The sequence below is a fragment of the Ptychodera flava genome, chromosome 17 (assembly GCF_041260155.1).
Source record: "Ptychodera flava strain L36383 chromosome 17, AS_Pfla_20210202, whole genome shotgun sequence".
NCBI lineage: Eukaryota > Metazoa > Hemichordata > Enteropneusta > Ptychoderidae > Ptychodera > Ptychodera flava.
In genome coordinates, this window is record NC_091944.1 from 6682844 (window position 1) to 6705025 (window position 22182).

The 22182-nt window shown below is 36.9% G+C and overlaps 1 protein-coding gene and 1 long non-coding RNA gene across 2 annotated transcripts; both read left to right on the forward strand.

Annotated features, from left to right (window-relative positions):
• The first annotated feature begins 1149 nt into the window (after positions 1-1149).
• Positions 1150-2583, forward strand: LOC139116445 (uncharacterized). Its single transcript, XR_011548297.1, has 3 exons — positions 1150-1214; positions 1538-1577; positions 2227-2583. It is a non-coding gene; the product is annotated as an uncharacterized lncRNA (long non-coding RNA).
• An 11908-nt stretch (positions 2584-14491) lies between these two features.
• LOC139115274 (plasminogen-like) lies at positions 14492-20177 on the forward strand. Its single transcript, XM_070677280.1, has 5 exons — positions 14492-14802; positions 15813-15945; positions 16625-16891; positions 17985-18065; positions 18563-20177. Exons 1-5 carry the CDS (start codon positions 14638-14640, stop codon positions 19048-19050), a joined length of 1134 nt encoding a protein of 377 aa, XP_070533381.1. The 5' UTR covers positions 14492-14637; the 3' UTR covers positions 19051-20177.
• The last annotated feature ends 2005 nt before the right edge of the window (positions 20178-22182 follow it).

Consider the following 22182-nt stretch of genomic DNA (forward strand, 5'->3'; position numbering starts at 1 on the left):
CCTCCCCAAGAAGTCACAGTCACAGTCAAAGACTTATAATTTTCCATTTGACGGCCAAAAGTACGTATATTTGTCTATTTCGTCTATTTTGCTTCATGCGTACGAATCTCACTGTTCCCATTTCAGCCACAGCAATGCACTGTGGGACAACTAGAGATAGGTCTATGACACTGTCACCCAGGTGCTTGATGAAATACCTGACCTTTGAACCCACAAGTACTGATTGCCGCGTTCATCCTGGTTCAAAAGCTGACATTTAGCCAAAAATTTAGCATTCTTGAATACAACAAGTATCTCTATCTACATGCACTACTCAAACAATCTTCATACCTGCAATGGAAAAGTTGATGAAAAAGGGGTGATGACGACAGCTCATGATATAGGACTTGTGACTATGTAGCACGGTGCGGAAAACAAGCGTTTTCAGCGTGTAGTGAAATAAACGTTGATTATGAAGCAACTGAGTAGTAGCACATGTAAATAGGGATATTTGTTGGGTTCAACAATGCCATAATTGAGGCGAAAGTAGGCTTTTGACCAAGGCTGACAGCAAACAGTACCATTAGGTTTAAAGGTCACAAAACTAAAAAAATTCAGGCATGAAAAAATTATTACAGGCATGAAATAAAACATTACACATGTGGCCTAATTAAGCCACCATAATATCAGCACTGTGATTGGATGGTATTATGAGGACGTCCTTGGCACTAGAGCAAAGCTGTACATGGCAGCTTACAAAGCAAAAATCCATCCTTCAAGCCTGGTCTATATCAGCACTGTGATTGGACAGTGTCATAACCGTATTATCCACGTAACTGTGCGAGGGACAGGAAGACACTATTTACAATCCAGTAGAACCAGGTAATTTACATATTCGGGGTTTGATGGATGACGTTGTACAGTGGGCGGACCCTACATGCAAATATCATGCAAATAAACAGATTTTCGCGGGCAAATTTAAATCCCCGGCGGAATCTAAGGTACCGCCACTTGAATTCTGACTCTCGAATAAAGCACATCGTAAACCATTATACATCGCAATGACTTCTTGGATGAATTTTTTCACTGAAGCCACCAGCGACCACATCGGATTCGTGAAGACCGTTGAAGATGCCATGACTCTGCTTCGTGCGTTTGAAGTGGAAACCACACCAAATTTGCAGTTTCTAAACGTACCAAGAACTTTGGCGTATCTTCTCAGAGAGACTTTACAGGTATGCTGTATATAGTATTGTGTAGAACATGTAGAACCACAGTACAATTTTGACCTGTTAGTTTTATCTCTCTTTAGGCTTTTAATGTTCGATTTTTTTGACAGAAAAAGTACCTTATTTTATCTGTCACGGAAACATATTGTATATTCAGTTGTTAATTTTTTTTTTTTCAATTTTTTTTAGTCAATTTTTTGATTTTTTAAGATTTTTTTGGGTCATGCATGACAGCACCATAGTTGACTCTAAAATACCCTATTTTGACAGAATATACTGTCATTTATTTAACAATAAATTTAATATAATTTTCATTTTTTATTTTATAGATCTATATGTTTAAGTCCATTATTTTCCATATATATTTTTGTAAGTATATCCTTTTATCATTTATTTTTTCTACAACAATGTATTTCATAATGTGATTGTATTTGAAATATAGTCTTGTAAGTTGTAGTTATCTCCTTATGCAGTTATAAATTATCGTTTTTCAAATAAAATTACTGTTTTTTTTATTTCTTTATGTTCAAATGTAGTTTTCATCTGCCAGTTAGTTCAATGATGAATAGAATTTCATTTATACATTAAAACTATATAAAAAAAGACTCCTTGGTAGATATTATAACTGAAAGTTGTAAATTCTATTTCCCAAGGTCTATTGAAAATATGTCCAAAATCATGAAGTGAATACTCGTTTCAATTGCAACCAGGACCCCCTTCCCTTAAACATGTTATCAGTAGGTTCATTTGTAGAGCTTGGAAGATAAGATTTTACATTTTTGTTACCTCTTCAAGGAAACCTAAAAATTATATACAAATTTTAGTACAAATATTGAGAAGTTGATATTAAAAAATGAGGTGTATTTTGACCTTAGACATGAAAGGTGGTCAGGCAACGTTTGGTGTTAGTAATATACTTATGAGTGAAGAAAATGAATGTTCACAAGCTCATTCAGTTTTGTAATGATAGCTTCACCAAATCTTACTAGAGTAATTCCTTTTATGAATATGTTTGAAGGTACGCCACATAGGGTTCGATGGAATTTACCTGAATGTTCCAAAGATACCAATTCTATTGAATTTGATGGAGTTCCATTCATTGTTGTTGGAAAGCTGGTATTGGAGTGTCACCAAGGCAAGGAAAAAACAAGGAAAGCTAAACAAGCACAACAGGTATGTAAATTATGGGTCAAACTGTGTTTGACAATGATATTAACTTTAAACAGGGCTCGAAATTAACTTTTTCCCATGGTAGTCCACTTGGGCTACCATTTTCTGAAGTTGGTAGCCCAGTGACAATGGCTGGTAGCCCATGCCTGTTTTAGTTCAGGGATATCTTTTCTCTTTAACCAGACAAGATAAGGCTCTTTTTCAAGATTCTGTCCATGAAGTGAATTTTCTAGTTATTTAAAGTGAATATTGAACACCTTTAATACCCAAGAAAACAGGGTTGGTGATAATTTGACAAACTGTTTCACTCCCAGAGTTGTATGCAAATTTCGATGGTCATCATAACAACAACACAACCTTCAGCACTGAGACTTACTGTAGCAAGGATAAAACAGACCATAGTCCAATATTTCTGTGTAATATATCAACTACAGTTTTTTTGCTGTTTCCCTACAGCATGCACAATCAAACAAACAATATTCACTTTGTCCACAAAGTCTGTATATATAAATATGTATTAGGTGATAATTTAATCAGAGTCTGACAGTCAGTTGTCGGTGATACAAATGTATTGTACATATACACAGGCTGTGTTAGCAAAAAGAATACTGGACAGTTCAACATGCTGTAGGGAGTAGAACAAGAACACAGTTGTAATAACTGAACATAAATATTGTCAAAATTATTGAAGTTAATACAGCTACCCCCTGCAGACACTGGCACTATCAGGTACCGCCCTACCACTGCAGTGTCACTGTCATACCTGAGCACTGACAGAGATAGCTCTGACTCTGATGTATATGGTAGTTGAAGAAGAGTTTGGGTTAATGACGATCCTGACAGTGAAACGTACTTGAGCACAAGATCAGGCCAGAGAGCAACACATGGAAGACTAGGAGATTTAAAAAGTTATTGGTGATTTTGGAAATCTGGCATGCGCGAATAATCGAATATAAAAGAAAAAAAGATTGGGTTACCATGTTCAATTTTCTAAATTTTCATAGTCACGTCATAAAATAATACAAAAGCAATATTTTGAACCATAGACTAAATGAAAAAATATGTGACTGAATGGAATAGATATTTTTAACCAAATTTGTCATTGTTACAACCAAAATTTCAGAGATGAAATACATTTATTTGATTGAGTAATTTTAACCTTCCAGTATTGTCAATTTTGAGTAGCATCTAATTCACATGTTTTTGAAATAAATGTTTGGTAGGTCAATGTGCTCAGATTTTTTTTACAATATGACAATTAGCCAGAATTCACGATTTGCCTACTCATCGTGTGCTCTTTGGCAGGAGCATTTGAGTTTGATTATTTCAAGTTGGCTTGGACTGATAAATCCAAAAAGCTCATTGATACGCTTGAAAATGCATCAATTTAAGAACTTGCCTTAGCTATATGACGTTACAAACTGCTAATAAGATGTAGTGTTGAACATCTGCGAGGGGAACAGGGGCATGACACCTTTATTTTTCCGCGCGCACATCTTTTACTGATATATGGGCTTGTGATAGTTGGGTTGTGTACTTGAAAAATATTGATCATATAGAGGGGGAATTTGAAATGTTTTTGGGGTATTGAAGGGGGATCTGAAGAAAATAAGTATTCAATCACGATTCCTCCAGCCCCCAGGGGGGGGGGGGACCTGAGCAGTGACAGAGATAGCTCTGACTCAGATGTATATGGTAGTTGAAGAAGAGTTTGCCTTCGCTTGTCCCAAAGTGAAGGACTGGACATGGAATGCCAAGTACTGACTGAATTTCAGGTCTCAGGCTTTGGTAGTCCGTGTGGCCTACAAATGCATGTATTTTGGTAGCCCCATACAAAAGTTGGTAGTCCGACCTGTGGACGCGGGACAAGTGCTAATTTCGAGCCCTGTTCAATGGTTGCTGTAATGACAATAGGAAAGAATTAGAATAAGAACTGCAAGTTAGAGACACTTTTCACAAAATTCGAAGACTATTCACATGTGTTGTGCCATTCTTTATTTCACATTCTTTAAACATATGGCCTTCTACAATAAGCAACTATATTGGAGTGTACACATTTCCTTTTCCTCATTAGCAAAATACTGGTCGTTGTCAACGCCCTGCTCTCATACATGTTCATTTAATTCTTGTATACATCTTCCTGCAATGTTATATTCATATGTTGACACAAAAAAGACTTATTTAAAACACAATATGACTAGGTTTAAATGGTATCTTCTCATATTGTTTTTATTCCTTACATTAATGAACATGTCCCTGAAGATTTTACAATAAAAGAAATTGATAATGCAAAGATACTCATTGACAGTTACATAGAAACATGTGCCTATTTCAATGAAATCACATGAAAATGTGAAATATTGCCATATTATAGAGATCACAAAGACTTTGGAACACTAACTTGGACATTAAATTGTAATGAATGTATTTGACTGAATCGCACAATTTAAACATTGCCTTTCTTTCATTTTGGAACAGTATTTTTTTGTTCAAAGTTGAAGTACACACTGTGATGGTAGTCTACATTTCAAACCAGTAACTAGCTAGGTTCCTTATGTGTATATTTTATGTGGTAACTTAGTATTTCAAAGTTTAACATCAATTGATATTTTATGACCTCCTACAAAACTATGACTTTGATGTTTAATTTGGTTTTGTAGACTTCTCAAAACCATGACACATATAGACAAAAGTATGATGTCATTTATTCTTTTTCTCAGCTCAATGATGATCATGGTAGTTACAAGAAGAAGAGATTCCTTGTCCAACCCAGCAAGAAGATTGGTTGCCCAGCACAAGTTATTATGCGGGAAGTGATTCGATTTGATCAGTTCAAGGTAAAGAATCTTTTTGAATGTCACACACTTTGTACCCTTATACTGTAAAGTTACCAAAACTTGTGAAAAGGAATTCATTTTCATTCCCATACGCATCTTCTAAAGCTGGAGTCCAATTGTGCAGATATGGTGACTGATATAGTACTTAACAGTTTACTTATGGTACACAAATGAGTATTATTTTTAGATGTATAATTAACCATAGTGTATGTATGCATTCACAAATAACTAAGTTGTGAACTTTAAGGTGAGTTTTAACTAATTTCAGCACTCTGACAATGTTAAATACTTGTGGAGATTATAATGGATGGGGGAGGCCAGATGAATTCAGGGGGTGATGTAGGGGGTGGGTAGTAGTAGGTGTTATTTTAAAAGTTTGCAATCATGGGTCGAGTGGTGAGATTAAGATTTTGGTTTATTGCTTTCATACATTTTCAGATTCCATATTTTTGCAGATAATTCTCAAAAGAAACGAGAGAATGAGGCTCATACTCTGAGGCTGGTATCTTTGGGAATTTTGTCATTTTTTGTGTAAAAAGCCTTCAGTATTTTCTTCACATCTTTTTGATATTTTAGCTGTTTTATTTATCATTGAAAAGTCACCTCTGATAAAGATTGTTAAACTGCCACTGCTTATAAAGTATCTTGGTATTTCCGTACAGCATGCTGGAACACGTGACATTATACACAAAGCCCTTCCTCCTCTGTGTATTTGTGAACAGATTTGAAAGTAACTTTATTCAATGAGACAAATGAAGATATGAAATGATAGTGACAAGAATGAAAACTTGAGCTGTGCAACAGTGTACATATTTTATAAACTTTGTAATGAAACCCAATGCTGAAGTGGTCAGGAATGTTATTGACACTGTGATTGTTTTGATGCTCATTCGTCATGGTTCTTCATAATGAGTTTAAAAGTGTCAGACTGATTCTGGAATGATTGCTGTAAATTGTCGTGTGTGATTTATTTCAACTACACACACTTAATATGGATACAGCCCACATTACTACATTGTCTGTCATTTCAAAATTAAATTTACGACAATAAAAAGTGTACAATCTATTGATATCGATATGAACTGTGTTTATTTCAAAATTACCCAGTCTCACACTTGTTATTTATGACCGGACATGAGCTAGGGGTAAATTTGGATTTTCTTTTAAGGGCACGGTCGAGTTTGTAGTCTTGAAAGAATGACAACTTCAATACATAAATGTGAGACCATAAAATTTTATTAATAATGTAACTATTGTAATTAAAATAAATAATAATACCATCAGATCTAAAATATCATGTATGCAATTTTGTTGTCACATGCATAAATGAGTCAGAAATAAACTCCCTAATATAACCACACAAAAGTAATTGGCTTTGTCATTTCATGGCAACTTACAAACTCATATAGACACTGGCTTTTCTAACCTGAAAGATAATTTTAAATTGTCATTTACATATGACATTATGGAAATGGTTCACATGTTTGCATCTATTCATGTGACTAAATGATTGACAGCCGCACAGTAAGTGAGGCTACCCACAATGCTCCATGATCTGTACACACGGAGATCACTCACTGAACTGAAGCAAATTTCTTCTGTACACAGAACAACTCGGTCCATATTTCAAAATTCTGGCAACATAGTTCTGATAATCATAATTTTCTGATTTCTCACTGTGAATAATGAGAAGATCAACCCCGTTTCCGCGGAGGAGATAGCAATTTTCTAATTTTGTCGACATAGATTTTTGACAGCCATACACAATATTTTCAAGGAAACCTAGGGAATAAGTTGCATCTGTGCAGAAAAAAGGGTATTGATTTTTTTAATGATCGTAACAAAGGAAATTTGCATGTCTGACAGGTGGTATGATGAGACCATCTTAGTTGCTGATAACTTTATCTTGACAAATGTGCAATTTTTAGCACCTCCAACCGTCGACTTCTCATTCAATTTACTCTTGAATTTTAAACATAATCAATAATTTTGGAACATAGTTTTAACAAATAATCCTGAACTTAAATTGTAAGTTAAGAATTGTTAAGAAACTGATAAAATTGAAATAGCCTTCAGCAAAAAATGTCTGAGTGAACAAATCAAGGGGAATTGTGGGTAGCATCACTTACTGTGAGCTGTTTTACATTGTAGAAAAAAATTCCCCAAGGACCCTAATAGCTGTGTCTGAAGAAATTTTTCATGAAAAATTTCTTAATTTCAAAAACCTGTTGACTAATTTGTATGTAACTCTCTGTTTTGGTGTTTATGAAAAAAATCTTCATGATATAGGGGCCATCATTATTTACGGCCTGGGGGGGGGGGAGGGGGTTGGTCTGACGAATTTCATATGAAACGCTTTAATTTTGAGTAACCCCCCTTGTCAACCCTGATGAATTGAGTAACCTCCCTCTGTAACACACACATTTTGACTGACCCCCCAACTTACAAAACTTAAATATCAAGACATATATTTGTAAAATTTACAAAAAAAATAGCAACAGTAAAGACCGTTCATATCCTGCTTTACCCAGCTGCTAGATTATCATTGGGTATCTCATGACGGTTGAAAAAGATGAAACCGATAAATGAAATTCAAAGTCACAATAAAATGTAGATATAAAAGCTCACGCTATAACTCGGTATCCAGCCATATAGTATTGTTTAATTAGTATGGGTATCATTACAAGGTTTTCAGTAACTTAAAGATTTTTGACAAGAAAAATTTGAAAATACTGAGGATGGCTGAGGAGGAAAGAGTCACAAGAGGTTGTACTCTGTCTTGTGTGAAAAATTGAGAAATTGATGTGTGTAATGACGCAATCTGGTGCAATATGAGAGGTGTTTTCAATTTGTGATTTTACTAAGAAAAAATGTGGGAACCGGTATGCCATTTGGTGGGAATGCAAGAGATGGGTGTACCCCCTCTCACATCAAAAATTCTGAGAAATTGAGGTGTGAAATGGTGCAGTCTGAAAGGGGTTTTAATTCAAAAATTGAGTAACCCCCAACCCAACCCCCTTTTTCTTCACATTTTGAGCAACCCCTTTTGTAGTTTTCAATATTACGAGTGACACCTCTCACATACCTCATACCCCAAGGCCATGAATATGAATTAAAACAAAGCTGAAAGGCTTTTTATTGATTACTTTATCATGGACAAATTAAAAAATTGTCCTACACACATCAGAGCCAAACAAAGTTGTGTTTAGGGAAGTTGACAGTAATCCTAGATAAAACCTGGAAATAAATTAAGGTGGAGCTGCATGTTGCTAACAGTTTTTTTCAAAGACAGTAATCCTTGATAAAAACCTGGAAATAAATTAAGGTGGAGCTGCATGTTGCTAACAGTTTTTTTTCAAAGATGACAAGGAAATATTTTCAAAAAGCAGAGAGTCTTAAGTTAAGTATGGTAGCAATAGCTCACTTTAAGGATAAATGGGTACCTGAATTTTGATATTAATGATTAAAATTAATTTATATAAGTAAAAAACGTGATGCTATTTTCTGAAATATAATATTACACTTGAAAGATGAGTTTATGTGGAAAAGGGACTATTTTATTTGACGTTATCTATTCTCATTCAGTAATGACCTCGGTTGAAAGATTGACACTCAAAAAAGTGATTAAAATTAAAATTCATTTCTATTTGAAATGTAAGAAATTTATTGCCAAACAAACAGTCATTTTGGTATATAGCATTTCAAAAACATATAATGGGAAAATTTCAGAAAATTTGACCTGCTAGAGAGGAGTAAAATTCTTTTGAACTTTTGAAATTAGGTGGATAAAGAAGCCAGAAAATTGGGTGTTTCGTATATATTTGCATAAATTAACTCTTCCTTATCATACAACTTATGACTGCTTGACAAGCTACAAGCAACAACCGATATAGGGTTAACAAATTTATTAAAATTGAGTTAATATTTGTAAACAAGTGATTTTTGAGCAAGATGAGATGTGTTGGGTGCAGTGCGCCCTTCAGTGGTAGATTACTTCCATGCAGTTCATACAGTTATATTATGATATTTTAATGGAAGTAACACAGATATTAATTTATTGAGGAATGTAATATATAAAGTCATATTTTTACTGTGTGATTATCTCACTTGAGTCATCTCATGTGTAGACAAATTTACTGACCATTTTTATATATCATGACACACTTTTAAACAAATATTCCTAATGAAGCCACTGTTATGGCTGTATGGGTCGCATCACTTGAAAAATGATGAAAAGGAAAAGGGGTTATGCATAATCTGTTAAACAATGAGGGGATTTTGAAAATGTTCACCGTGTGACACCGTTCGTGATCACACTACCTCATTGCATTTTCAAAAATTCATTATCATCAGCAGTGTTTCATCAAGAGAGGGGGACGGGGGGTATTCCCCCTCTGGTGACATGTCGGTACCCCCTAGTAATTTGTCAAGGGGGGGACCAGGCCACTCAGAATCACTGTCTGTCACACCTTAGAGATACAAGTAAACACATGAACTGGTGAAATCCCCCCTAAATTTTCTGGTAAAGGGGAAATTCCCCCCTGCAGCCATCCTGGATGAAACACTGCACCAGGAGATGACCTATGTATTCACAGTATCATAGCTGCCTGGTCATCTGAAATACACTGGTATATAATGCTGCAGGTACCACACAAACCATTTCTGGCTTCAAAATGTCATGTATTTTGTTGCATTAACATGCTTGTCTGTACGTGCTTTATTTAACCACTGGAGGATTCCGTCTAATCTAAATTGATAGAAATCTTGAACAGATTTGTCAGTTTTGTAGTATCTCTGATTTTTCTATCATTTATTATCACCACTGTGACAGGTTGCACTTCTTGTCATGTCAACTAAGATGGTCTGCCTTATTATATTTGTTTGTAATGTATGCTGTCATATGTGTCAGCTGATGATAATATCATTCTAGAATATAGTTTGTCAGTTTTTCAGTATCTCTGTGTTTGTAATGTTGTTTACCATGGTGACATGATTGCATTTGTAAGGTCAACTAAGATGGTATGCCTCAACATCCGATGGATCTAGGAAAAGATATAAACATATCACATTTTATTTACAGAATGAATACTTAATTTCATTAACTTGGTTATAATTGCTCAAGTTCATTACTATGTGAACCTAAATATTTTTATATTTGAAGACTTAGACTAAGTCTGAAACATTGGTGAAAAACGCATTTAAAGCTTGCTTCTAAAATGTATCTGCATTTTCATAGATTTCAAATCTTGAATTTTATAATTCTTTTTTAATATCTAATAAAAGTTTAAATCAATGAAACGGAATAATATGACATAACAGCATAATATAGATATGCAACTTTTGATGAAACATTGAATAGAACTTGGGGAAATAGTGCATTTGTTTCTAGTTTCATCATTCTACATACTGCCATTGTTGTAGTGACCTGTACAAAAAGTTTCATTTTTCAGTTTCAAATAACATACTGTAGTAATGTCTCATTTACCCTTTACTATCATATCAATAAAAAATTCTATGAAACTACAAACTGTAACAGTTGAACTATATTACACTACCTGGTTCTGCTGGATTGTAAATAGTCTCAGTACATACTTTACCTGGTTCTACTGGATTGTAAATATAAAACCACTGCCTATATTACACTACCTGGTTCTACTGGATTGTAAATATAAAACCACTGCCTATATTACACTACCTGGTTCTGCTGGATTGTAAATAGTCTCAGTACATACTTTACCTGGTTCTACTGGATTGTAAATATAAAACTACTGCCTATATTACACTACCTGGTTCTACTGGATTGTAAATAGTCTCAGTACATACTTTACCTGGTTCTACTGGATTGTAAATATAAAACCACTGCCTATATTACACTACCTGGTTCTACTGGATTGTAAATATAAAACCACTGCCTATATTACACTACCTGGTTCTACTGGATTGTAAATATAAAACCACTGCCTCTATTACACTATCTGGTTCTACTGGATTGTAAATAGCCTCAGTACATACTTTACCTGGTTCCTCAGTACATACTTTACCTGGTTCTACTGGATTGTAAATAGTCTCACATACTTTACCTGGTTCTACTGGATTGTAAATATAAAACCACTGCCTCTATTACACTACCTGGTTCTACTGGATTGTAAATAGTCTCAGTACGTACTCTACCTGGTTCTACTGGATTGTAAATAGTCTCACATACTTTACCTGGTTCTACTGGATTGTAAATATAAAACCACTGCCTATATTACACTACCTGGTTCTACTTGATTGTAAATATAAAACTACTGCCTATATTACACTACCTGGTTCTACTGGATTGTAAATAGTCTCAGTACATACTTTACCTGGTTCTACTGGATTGTAAATATAAAACCACTGCCTATATTACACTACCTGGTTCTACTGGATTGTAAATATAAAACCACTGCCTATATTACACTACCTGGTTCTAGTCTCAGTACATACTCTACCTGGTTCTACTGGATTGTAAATGTAAAATCACTGTCTATATTACACTACCGGTTCTACTGGATTGTAAATAGTCCTCAGTACATACTCTACCTGGTTCTACTGGATTGTAAAATAAAACCACTCCTATATTACACTACCTGGTTCTGATGGATTGTAAATATAAAACCACTGCCTATATTACACTACCTGGTTCTACTGGATTGTAATATAAAACCACTGCCTATACTACACTACCTGGTTCTACTGGATTGTAAATATAAAACTATTGCCTATATTACACTACCTGGTTCTACTTGATTGTAAATATAAAACCACTGCCTATATTACACTACCTGGTTCTACTGGATTGTAAATATAAAACCACTGCCTATATTACACTACCTGGTTCTACTGGATTGTAAATAGTCTCACATACTTTACCTGGTTCTACTGGATTGTAAATATAAAACCACTGCCTATATTACACTACCTGGTTCTACTGGATTGTAAATAGTCTCAGTACATACTCTACCTGGTTCTACTGGATTGTAAATAGTCTCACATACTTTACCTGGTTCTACTGGATTGTAAATATAAAACCACTGCCTATATTACACTACCTGGTTCTACTGGATTGTAAATATAAAACCACTGCCTATATTACACTACCTGGTTCTACTGGATTGTAAATATAAAACCACTGCCTATATTACACTACCTGGTTCTACTGGATTGTAAATATAAAACCACTGCCTATATTACACTACCTGGTTCTACTGGATTGTAAATATAAAACCACTGCCTATATTACACTACCTGGTTCTACTGGATTGTAAATAGTCTCAGTACATACTTTACCTGGTTCTACTGGATTGTAAATATAAAACCACTGCCAATATTACACTACCTGGTTCTACTGGATTGTAAATAGTCTCAGTACATACTCTACCTGGTTCTACTGGATTGTAAATATAAAACTACTGCCTATATTACACTACCTGGTTCTACTGGATTGTAAATAGTCTCAGTACATACTCTGCCTGGTTCTACTGGATTGTAAATAGTCTCACATACTTTACCTGGTTCTACTGGATTGTAAATATAAAACCACTGCCTATATTACACTACCTGGTTCTACTGGAATGTAAATAGTCTCAGTACATACTCTACCTGGTTCTACTGGATTGTAAATATAAAACCACTGCCTCTATTACACTACCTGGTTCTACTGGATTGTAAATAGTCTCAGTACATACTCTGCCTGGTTCTACTGGATTGTAAATATAGTCTCACATACTTTACCTGGTTCTACTGGATTGTAAATATAAAACTACTGCCTATATTACACTACCTGGTTCTACTGGATTGTAAATATAAAACCACTGCCTATATTACACTACCTGGTTCTACTGGAATATAAATACTGTCAGTACATACTCTACCTGGTTCTACTGGATTGTAAATATAAAACCACTGCCTATATTACACTACCTGGTTCTACTGGATTGTAAATATAAAACCACTGCCTATATTACACTACCTGGTTCTACTGGATTGTAAATAGTCTCAGTACATACTTTACCTGGTTCTACTGGATTGTAAATATAAAACTACTGCCTATATTACTCTACCTGGTTCTACTGGATTGTAAATAGTCTCAGTACATACTTTACCTGGTTCTACTGGATTGTAAATATAAAACCACTGCCTATATTACACTACCTGGTTCTACTGGATTGTAAATATAAAACTACTGCCTATATTACACTACCTGGTTCTACTGGATTGTAAATAGTCTCAGAACATACTCTACCTGGTTCTACTGGATTGTAAATATAAAACTACTGCCTATATTACACTACCTGGTTCTACTGGATTGTAAATAGTCTCAGTACATACTCTACCTGGTTCTACTGGATTGTAAATGTAAAATCACTGCTATATTACACTACCTGGTTCTTCTGGATTGTAAATGTAAATCACTGTCTATCTATATTACACTACCTGGTTCTACTGGATTGCAAATATAAAATCATTGGTACAATACACGACCTGGCTCTACTGGATCATAAATATTCTCAGTATATATTTTACTTTGTTCTACTTGATGAGAAATTATACTATATGGTATGTTAAAAATAAATCACTGCCACAATAACACAATAATGCAAGCTCTACCTGGTTCTACTGGATACGGAGAATGCAAATCAGTGACAAGGTTTCTTTACCTGATTCTACTGGATCGGAAATCTCAAATCATTGCATAGATGCCTAAAACTAGTGGATCATAAATACAAAAGAACTACCCACATTATCAGTACATTACCTGGAGGTTGAAGAGAAGTAGCTGAGGCACATAGCTCTGCTGGGTGTATTTTCTCAGAACGTTTTGTGTGCATATGTGAATGGATTGAGAGGGGTTGAATAAATAACGCGTATTAAAGTGATACCGGTTGACTTGGCCACAAGCGTCTATTCTGATTGCAATATCACCTTTAAACTTATGCCAAGCAATTCTTTGATTTCAAATGAGAAATTCGCACGATATGAACGGTTTTTATACACTCAGTCGCCAGCGATTTGTGAGTGTCCGTGACCTGATCCCGGAAGTTGTGTATGGCAGCCCGCTCATATGCACGATGAGCGATGGAAACAATATTTGCATGTGAGATCCGCCCACTGAATGACGTCACCTGTCAAACCACAAATATGTAAATTACCTGGTTCTACTGGATTGTAAATAGTGTCTTCCGCGAGGGACATCCCTGAGAGTGCCACGTCATCAGTCATTTGAATACTGCTCAACTTTTGGCATACGGTGCTCCAGTTGCTCTTGGTTCACACGCAGTCCGACCCCGACAACCTGTACCGGCACTTCGCATTGCTCTGCTTGTCGCGACCAATTACCACCTCAGCTCTATAAAGCCGGTACCGCCCAACGCTCACTGCCGACAGCCATAGATAAAATGGTGCTCTGTATTGTTTTTCTCCTGTTTCTGCAAGGTTTGGACGCTGTGGCGATGAAGAACTTGGCGCAAATCGAATCTCCAGACCTGTTAGACTTGAAGGACGCAGGCAGAGAAAAGCGTTCAGAGCACCAACACGTGGCCGGTTTAGTCACAGAACTCAGGGTGAGTCTTATAGAGCTTTCACCATTCCTGTACAACCTTCCTGCTTTTCGAGCAAGGTTATGGCTCCAAAAATGTTGTATGCGATAATTCAGGAAAGTTGTACCACGTTTGTCGTAACTCGCGATTTCATGAACACACATGGCGAAATAACCAACAGTTCAAGTTCATTATTCTTGTAAAGGTTGGTTAAAATTTGGATTACACAAGTTGCTTCTCTTTATGATATTGGGTTTATAGTTGTTTTGAATAGGACGTTTGAAGGGAAGTTTTTGTCATAAATGCAAGCTCAAACGCGAGGCATTTACTCCGAGTCGAAATCTAAATTTTCGACAATACCTTTCATGAATGTGTAATTATCAATGCCACAAAACCTAGTTGCTGAACTCTTGAACAGGCGAAAATCCTGCTAATATTAAGTGCTTCTACAAAATGAAAACCTCTCTAAAACGCGAGGATCTGTATTAAAATAACTGTATAATGTAGTTTTTTGCACATTCTATATCAGTGAAATACTTGAAATACAAACTCGACGAAACGAAAAATACTTTAGTCTCAAGTGATATATTAGATAACGAGGCAGCTTTGACCAACACCTGGCGAGTTTTTAAGTTCTGCGAATATTCCCTTTGTAAATTTGTATAATTATCTAGTTTTAGTTTATTAAAAGTTATTAGAAGACATGCGTATACTTAGTTCTTAGTGCATTGTCTGTTAAGAAAATTTCCATATTCTGAACAGGTGATGGTATGACCCTTTTACGTATTTCAGACGCTTGAACATTTTACTTTCACGTGTATATGGCTACATACAAATATTGTCCAGATGGTCTGAATTCATCTGATGTAGTTTTTGTAAGTAAAATTTGTGACGTTTTATCACCTACACCTGATCCATTTGCGATCTACAAGGGCATGGCATACTCCGCCATTTCCATGTACATAAAATTAGATTTCCTTCTGCTAATGGCAATGCTTGCAGTTTACAAAGTCGCATTTAATTCTAACTAACAGACAAGACTGGAAAACCTGGAGAGACGGGCAAGTGAACAACCACTGTACAGAAATAAGCGGAGTGAGGGGGATTCCTGCGATTGTCAAGAGGCTGTGGAGGACGTATTACTCAACGAAGGCGGAAGCATCGATAGTAAGTAGTTCGCGTGCGTCACGGTGCTGCCCACTACTTCGCGGTCTGTTCGTTCTGTGGATTGAGTTTGACATGTTATCAGCAGACAGTCGACAATCCAACATATTATTAAAAGTACCATTCATCTATCGAAAGGACACTAATCGAAAATCGATGTAATATTGACGTCAAAAGCCACTGGAATTTAATAGTGACAAAAATGCACTTAATAAGACTCTTCTTTCGAGCCTATCAAAAGTATCGTTTTTGACAGTCTTTAAAAGTATCTGCAATGTTGCGCTTTTGATCGACCACTTTCAAGGAAACACTTGACAAAGTTACCATTCGGATGAAGCAGATTTTCCCTGACGTCATCCTATTGAACGAAACACTAGTACCTTAATATTATAAAACAAAAACATTTTTTTTTTACTTTTCCCTTGGCCCTGAAGTATCTTTAAATACATCACGTACAACATTGACAGTACTAAAAGTTCTCAACAATAAAATCACATACCTTAGACATACTCATTTATTGATTTATTGCACTGAAAAACTTAGCACTGCACTTTCCGAAATGACTGGGAAAGAAAAAAGAAAGGTACATTATAGAAAGAGGCGAAATACATAAACTGTAAAATCAAAACATCTACTGGAGCCTTAATCGCACCCCCTGTACGATGTACGTATTCGTTTGCAGTGACTGAATGTTACACGTCAATGGACGGGTCTGACTATCGTGGAAGAGTATCAGAAACTGAGAGCGGGTTGTCCTGTCAGAACTGGGCCGAACAGAGTCCGCACGAGCACAACACCACCCTGGCGGAGTTCGCCGACGCCGGGATAGGCAACCACAGCTACTGCAGAAACCCGGATGGATCTGCCCAGCCGTGGTGTTACACGACCGATCCAGGCACTGAAAGGGAAGATTGTGATGTCGGCAGACCTGATGAAACTTGCGAACCCAGTGAGTAAATTGATTTTGTATTGTTTGGGGGATTTTGCACACCCGCAGACTAGCCGTTCTGAATTGCATTTCAATAATTTTCTTATTATTCCGTGAAGGCAGTAGATGATCGATCCATCATAGAATTGGATAAGTAAATTTGTAGAACCCGACTACTTGAAGCAACACTGTATTTGCATAATGCACAGCTCGCCACAACGATCTTTTGACGAAAAATATAATTTTACATGTAATAACTCCTACAGCCAACTGCTTCTGCAGCATCTAGCGTTCTGGCTGCAAAATTGTAGCGCTACGGTGAGGCGGTCGGTGATTTTTGATTTTTGCGACTTCGCTCACCAGTAGCGCTACAATGCCGATGGCCCTGGGGAGTATAAAATAAGCGCATCCCACTTGACTAGGCGTGTTGATGTGAAATGCTACATATTTACTGCATTTGGTCGTACCGATTTATCACTACTGAAGACTAAACACTATACTACACTTAACCTTGTCGTTTATGGGGTTTGGAAATTTTTTCAAACACGTCGATCGCTTTCCGAAAACATTTCTGGGAGCAGCCATTACCTACTTCCGGTAATGGCGGCTCTCAGAAACACGGATGCCCCACGCTCAATGTTTATACAAGAGTATGCTGCAATCGGAATCTGAGACCTTTTTCTTGTCTAGTGATTTTCCTGAGTTCAACACAGGGTTAAGGATTTATGTTGCTCCGCTAACGCCAATGATCTGTGAACAGGTCCACAGTCGGCATTGACAAAGTTAGTTTAGGCCAAACCATGGTCGGGACTAAAGTTGGAGGGGGTCGTCGGAACTTGCCTGTGCGACTTTGGTTACCAACAATGCATTTCGTGCACGATATCTAGATTCATCATGACAACATGGCTGCAACATTTCAATATAGGAGTACATTATGACAAACGATTTGACTGTCATCAATCAACAACATACGCTGGATACATCGTATGGGTCCCATACGACCTTTGAGCGCAGTTCTGACGACACCCCCCCCCCTTTTAAGAGATTCGGAACAGTAAGAATTGAAAATTGGTCAATTTTAATATGCTTCTGTTCAAACCATTTTACCTTATAGGGGTGTTGACTTGGACTGGTGTTACTTACATCCGTTACGGCGTGTCAGAGTGTCCCAGCGGAAATGAACTTGTATACGAAGGTGGGTCAACTCCGTTACCAGCTGCATGTTGGGTGTTACGTGTTTTTTTTACTGCAGGCATGTATGTCTTGAAGGATGACTATTTCTGGAGATTCCCAGAATTCTAAGGGTGATCCGGAAGCAAGCGAATACACTTTTCCCCTTCCCGTTAGGGCAAGCGAGACACTGGTATTCAGTGAATTTTGGTAACTTTAAGTGCTGGCCCTGAAACTTAGCGTCCACCATTGAAGTTTGCTTTACAGTTCCACTGTTCTGATGTACGGGCATGGTCAAGGATAGTATTTTGCATGTTGGACATAAGAAAGAAAGTATAAATTCGCCGTTTCATCGAAGTTTTAGGGACAGGGCGAGAAAGGGTTATATATCTATCAAAATCTTTATTAAGAGGGCAAGTTATGGACATTATCAGGCATTGATGGGGTGTTCCTATTTCCAGAATACAGATAACGATGCAAATGGTGTTCCGGAGATCGTAACTTTTCTTCGTTGTTTTACAGGTTTCGTCGGTGGTACCCTATCAACCCACGAAGGTGGAGGAGCAGACTTCCTCTGCATGCCCCACGAACCGATCTACGAAAGACTGGAGGAGGGAGTGCAAGACGCGAGAGCGTACGTGTTCCACACTGAATACAGAGACCCCGTCATGCCTGGCGGTCTTAACAACGGCGACGTTCCCTGCGCCGTATGCAGGGTGCCAACGCAGAGCAGCATTCTCATGGTGCCGGCGAGGAACACCTGTCCGGATGAAACCTGGACCCTGCAATACAAAGGTTACCTTGGAGCACAGAGCGTCGCGATCAGACGCCACTCGTCGGAGTTCATTTGCTTGGACCGCCGATCAAAGAAAATAGCCGGCAGTCAACGTCCAGTGGACGGTACACTAGTGTTCAACGTTGAGGGTCGGTGTTCGCCAGACAGTGCAATGCCCTGCGATGGCCCTTACATCGACGGACATGAACTCACGTGCGCCGTTTGTACCAAGTAGACTTGTGTTTAATTTTCGATCTTACCAAGCAACCTCCGAAAACTTGAGCTATTCGGGTTTGCTTAGCGCAACTCAACTGGTTTATAATATCTTGACTGTTCAGAACAATCTCCCTAGCAAATGTATAATTAGCATGGAAAGTTACAAAATGGAGTAGAATCGTCAACAGCGTGTCCCTTGTATTAAGTACCTGTAGGTAATGTCTTCAGAAAAGGCGCACGATAATTTCAGCTCAAATAAATTAGGGCCTTGTATATTTGATCATCAACCTAGAAATTAGAACGGTCTAAAACACAAGTTTTTGGCAGCTTCAAGTTTTAGAAATGTCGTCAGATTTCTATGAAATCAGTGCATTGTAAAAATCCTTGATAGAAAACGTATATGTTAGCTTCTCAGCCGACCGTTAAAGAATTGTGCGGAGGCATTTATCTCTGATATAAAAAAGTCCCATAAAAATGAAAATATTATCAAAGCGAAAAAAATGTGCTAACAAGACTAATGATAAGTCTATTTCTTAAATTGTAAAAAAGTTGTCTCGTTTCAGAAGAAGACAATCTTGATCTTTCTCAAATGATTTCTCCCTTAAAAACAAAATCTAACTTTATGGAAGTAACACGAGATATCGTGACATTTGCGGTCATTGAGTTGATTTCTGTGAAGAATTTAGTGAATCTGTCTGTGTCACATTTCCCTATATGACGGCGATTGCTTACCATCTGTCACTTTTGTTCAGCATGTTGGGCGTTTTTTATAACCGTAAATTTCCAGTTTCGCCCAAAATTCTTTATCAACTGTTTAACTATTGGGAACAGTGAGTTTAAGGAAGTCTAGGAATACCGAGAAACTACAAGAATTACTCGAGTGTTACACTTCTCCGGGCACCGCTAACTGACAGCCTGTCTTGAGCATCTGCATGAACTTTTGGCCGGATATCTGCCTCGGTGACCGATCAACTAATATGCATATATTAAGAAGTTTGAGATCAAGATTGTCTTCTTTATTGTAAGTCTTCTACGTCAACCATTTCTGTACTAAAACTTTAGTTCGGTTTGATGTGAAATTAAAAGTTCTAATATTTGATGTACATATCTTAATCGTATACAGAGTAAATAAATATAGTTCTCTATTCTCGTAAAAAGTGTGTAGCATGGTTTTCCTCTATTCAAAAGTGATTTTTTGCACGTCTGACCCCTAGATTTCAAAAGTTTGTAATATTAAGATTATCTTGAGAAATCCCGAAAAGTCCATTGACAAATAGAATATTCCTGGTATAACGTGACACTTTATTACTGTTTCATAAATTGCGTTTGAGTTTTTGTTCCCCAGTATAGCCGAACGATTCTTACCTCCATTACAATTCTTCTGTTACTGTTTTTGAAGTTGGTAGAGTGTATGAAGTCTTCAAGGTCTTTTTTGGTGAAACTGAAATTTTACTTTTCATCATTCGACTTTAACACATATGAAGGATCGATCGTTTCTCATCTCGAACATCTCGGTAAAATTTGCGTAATTTATTTCCCAGTCCTAAACATTTGCACAGTGACAAATTTTTATCGATTTTGAAAAGAATGGTTTAAAGTTAATTTGAGGAAAGTAGAGCAAAAGTTTTAAATCTGTTTATTTGCGCATACTTTCTTCAAGTCTCTTTGATTTTACGCAGTGCTTCATAACCTGGCCAGTACATGTCTGATCACGAGCATAGCCGTTTAACTGATATTTTGTTAATAAGCAAGTTTTTCTCAAAGACCATTAAACAACCGAAATTATTGGAATATGTCCTATCCCCTTTGAATGGCAGTACTTAGGCCTAATGTCTGACCGCTGTCATTGCTTTTCGATACCCCTTGTATTCGAATAGACTACTGCCATTTCTGAACTAGTACTGGGCAAGTTTCAATCATTTCAAATCATGTGATGCTTGTCTTGTTCATTCTTCCAACAGTATTTTCTGATTAATGTCAACTCTTGCCAAGCTAGCTCTAATGAGTGGGGGCGCTCTACCATTGGGAATTTGGCAAAACAAAAGTAATGAACATTACATTGGTTTCCTTCCACATTGGAGAACCACGGTCCAGAATTTTGTGAAGACTTTGTGTTTATTGAAGTAAATCCTCCTCTCGCATCAGGGAAAACCCCTTGATTGGGGGAGGCTAGAGTATGTGGGGGGAAATTGTCGGCAGGTAAAGGGGAAGGATGTTTTATCCTGTAATGGCATGATCATAAAAGTACATTGATAATAGAAAAAATGCTGTCCCAGTGACTGAACATTTACTGCATAGAAGTACCCATTTCCTTCATCCCAAAATCTGTCTATTCTCCGCTGAATTGTTTCATTTGAAAAAAAGTGAAGTGATCTCGTACCCTCATTGTTTGTCGCACCTTTCCAAAATGTCATTTTAGAGTGCCCTTCCAAGCACATTGAGCGGCATTTAATCGTCGTCACTTCTTAATTAATTGGTGTGGTAAATTAACTTGTGTCGCAACAGAGGGACGCCATCACCAGTTGAGAATCTAAAGAACTCTTTATTGTATATAATGGGTATATTGTGGAATGTCGGTTTAAGGTAGAATGCGCCTTGGGAACATATATAAAGAATATAAAACTTTTTCAATACATTTTCGGTCAACCGTCTGTGGGAGCGCATTTTGAAGCTCATGCAGTAAAATTTTTCGCCGGCTTATTTTTGTGAAAATCGAACGTTATTTCCTTTTGGAGTTAACACATGGAGATCAGCAATTTTGAATTTCAAGTGTCGGTTAATGTCTGTTAATTTGTACACAGCGACCCCCCCCCCCCGATTTTTATTCTTAATTCCGGCCCTAATGGTTTAAAGTTTCCTTGGGGAAGTTTGGGAAAAAGTGTAACTCCTTCAGAGTTGAGGCGCGAATTACCTAAACATTATTTGATAAGTAATTTTGCTCGACCGAGGTCGTTGAGATCTTTCAGACTTCATAGGAGGTGACCTTGAGTCACGTGACTGTCTCTTGAAAATCATCATGACGCGATGGAGACAAATGCTTTTTAAGCGAGATTTGTAGAAAATCAGACTGGTTATGAGTTGAATGTTAAAGGATGCATTACCACTTTGGAAACGTTAAATGGGAATTGTTTATACCTTTTAGGTTGTGCTT

Excerpts from the sequence above, each read along its gene's own strand:
- LOC139115274 (XM_070677280.1), top strand. The coding sequence starts at position 14,638 with ATGGTGCTCTGTATTGTTTTTCTCCTGTTTCTGCAAGGTTTGGACGCT. Across the intron at positions 14,803-15,812 it reads GTTTAGTCACAGAACTCAGG|ACAAGACTGGAAAACCTGGA; the intron begins GTGAGTCTTATA and ends TCTAACTAACAG. Across the intron at positions 16,892-17,984 it reads TGATGAAACTTGCGAACCCA|GGGTGTTGACTTGGACTGGT; the intron begins GTGAGTAAATTG and ends TTTACCTTATAG.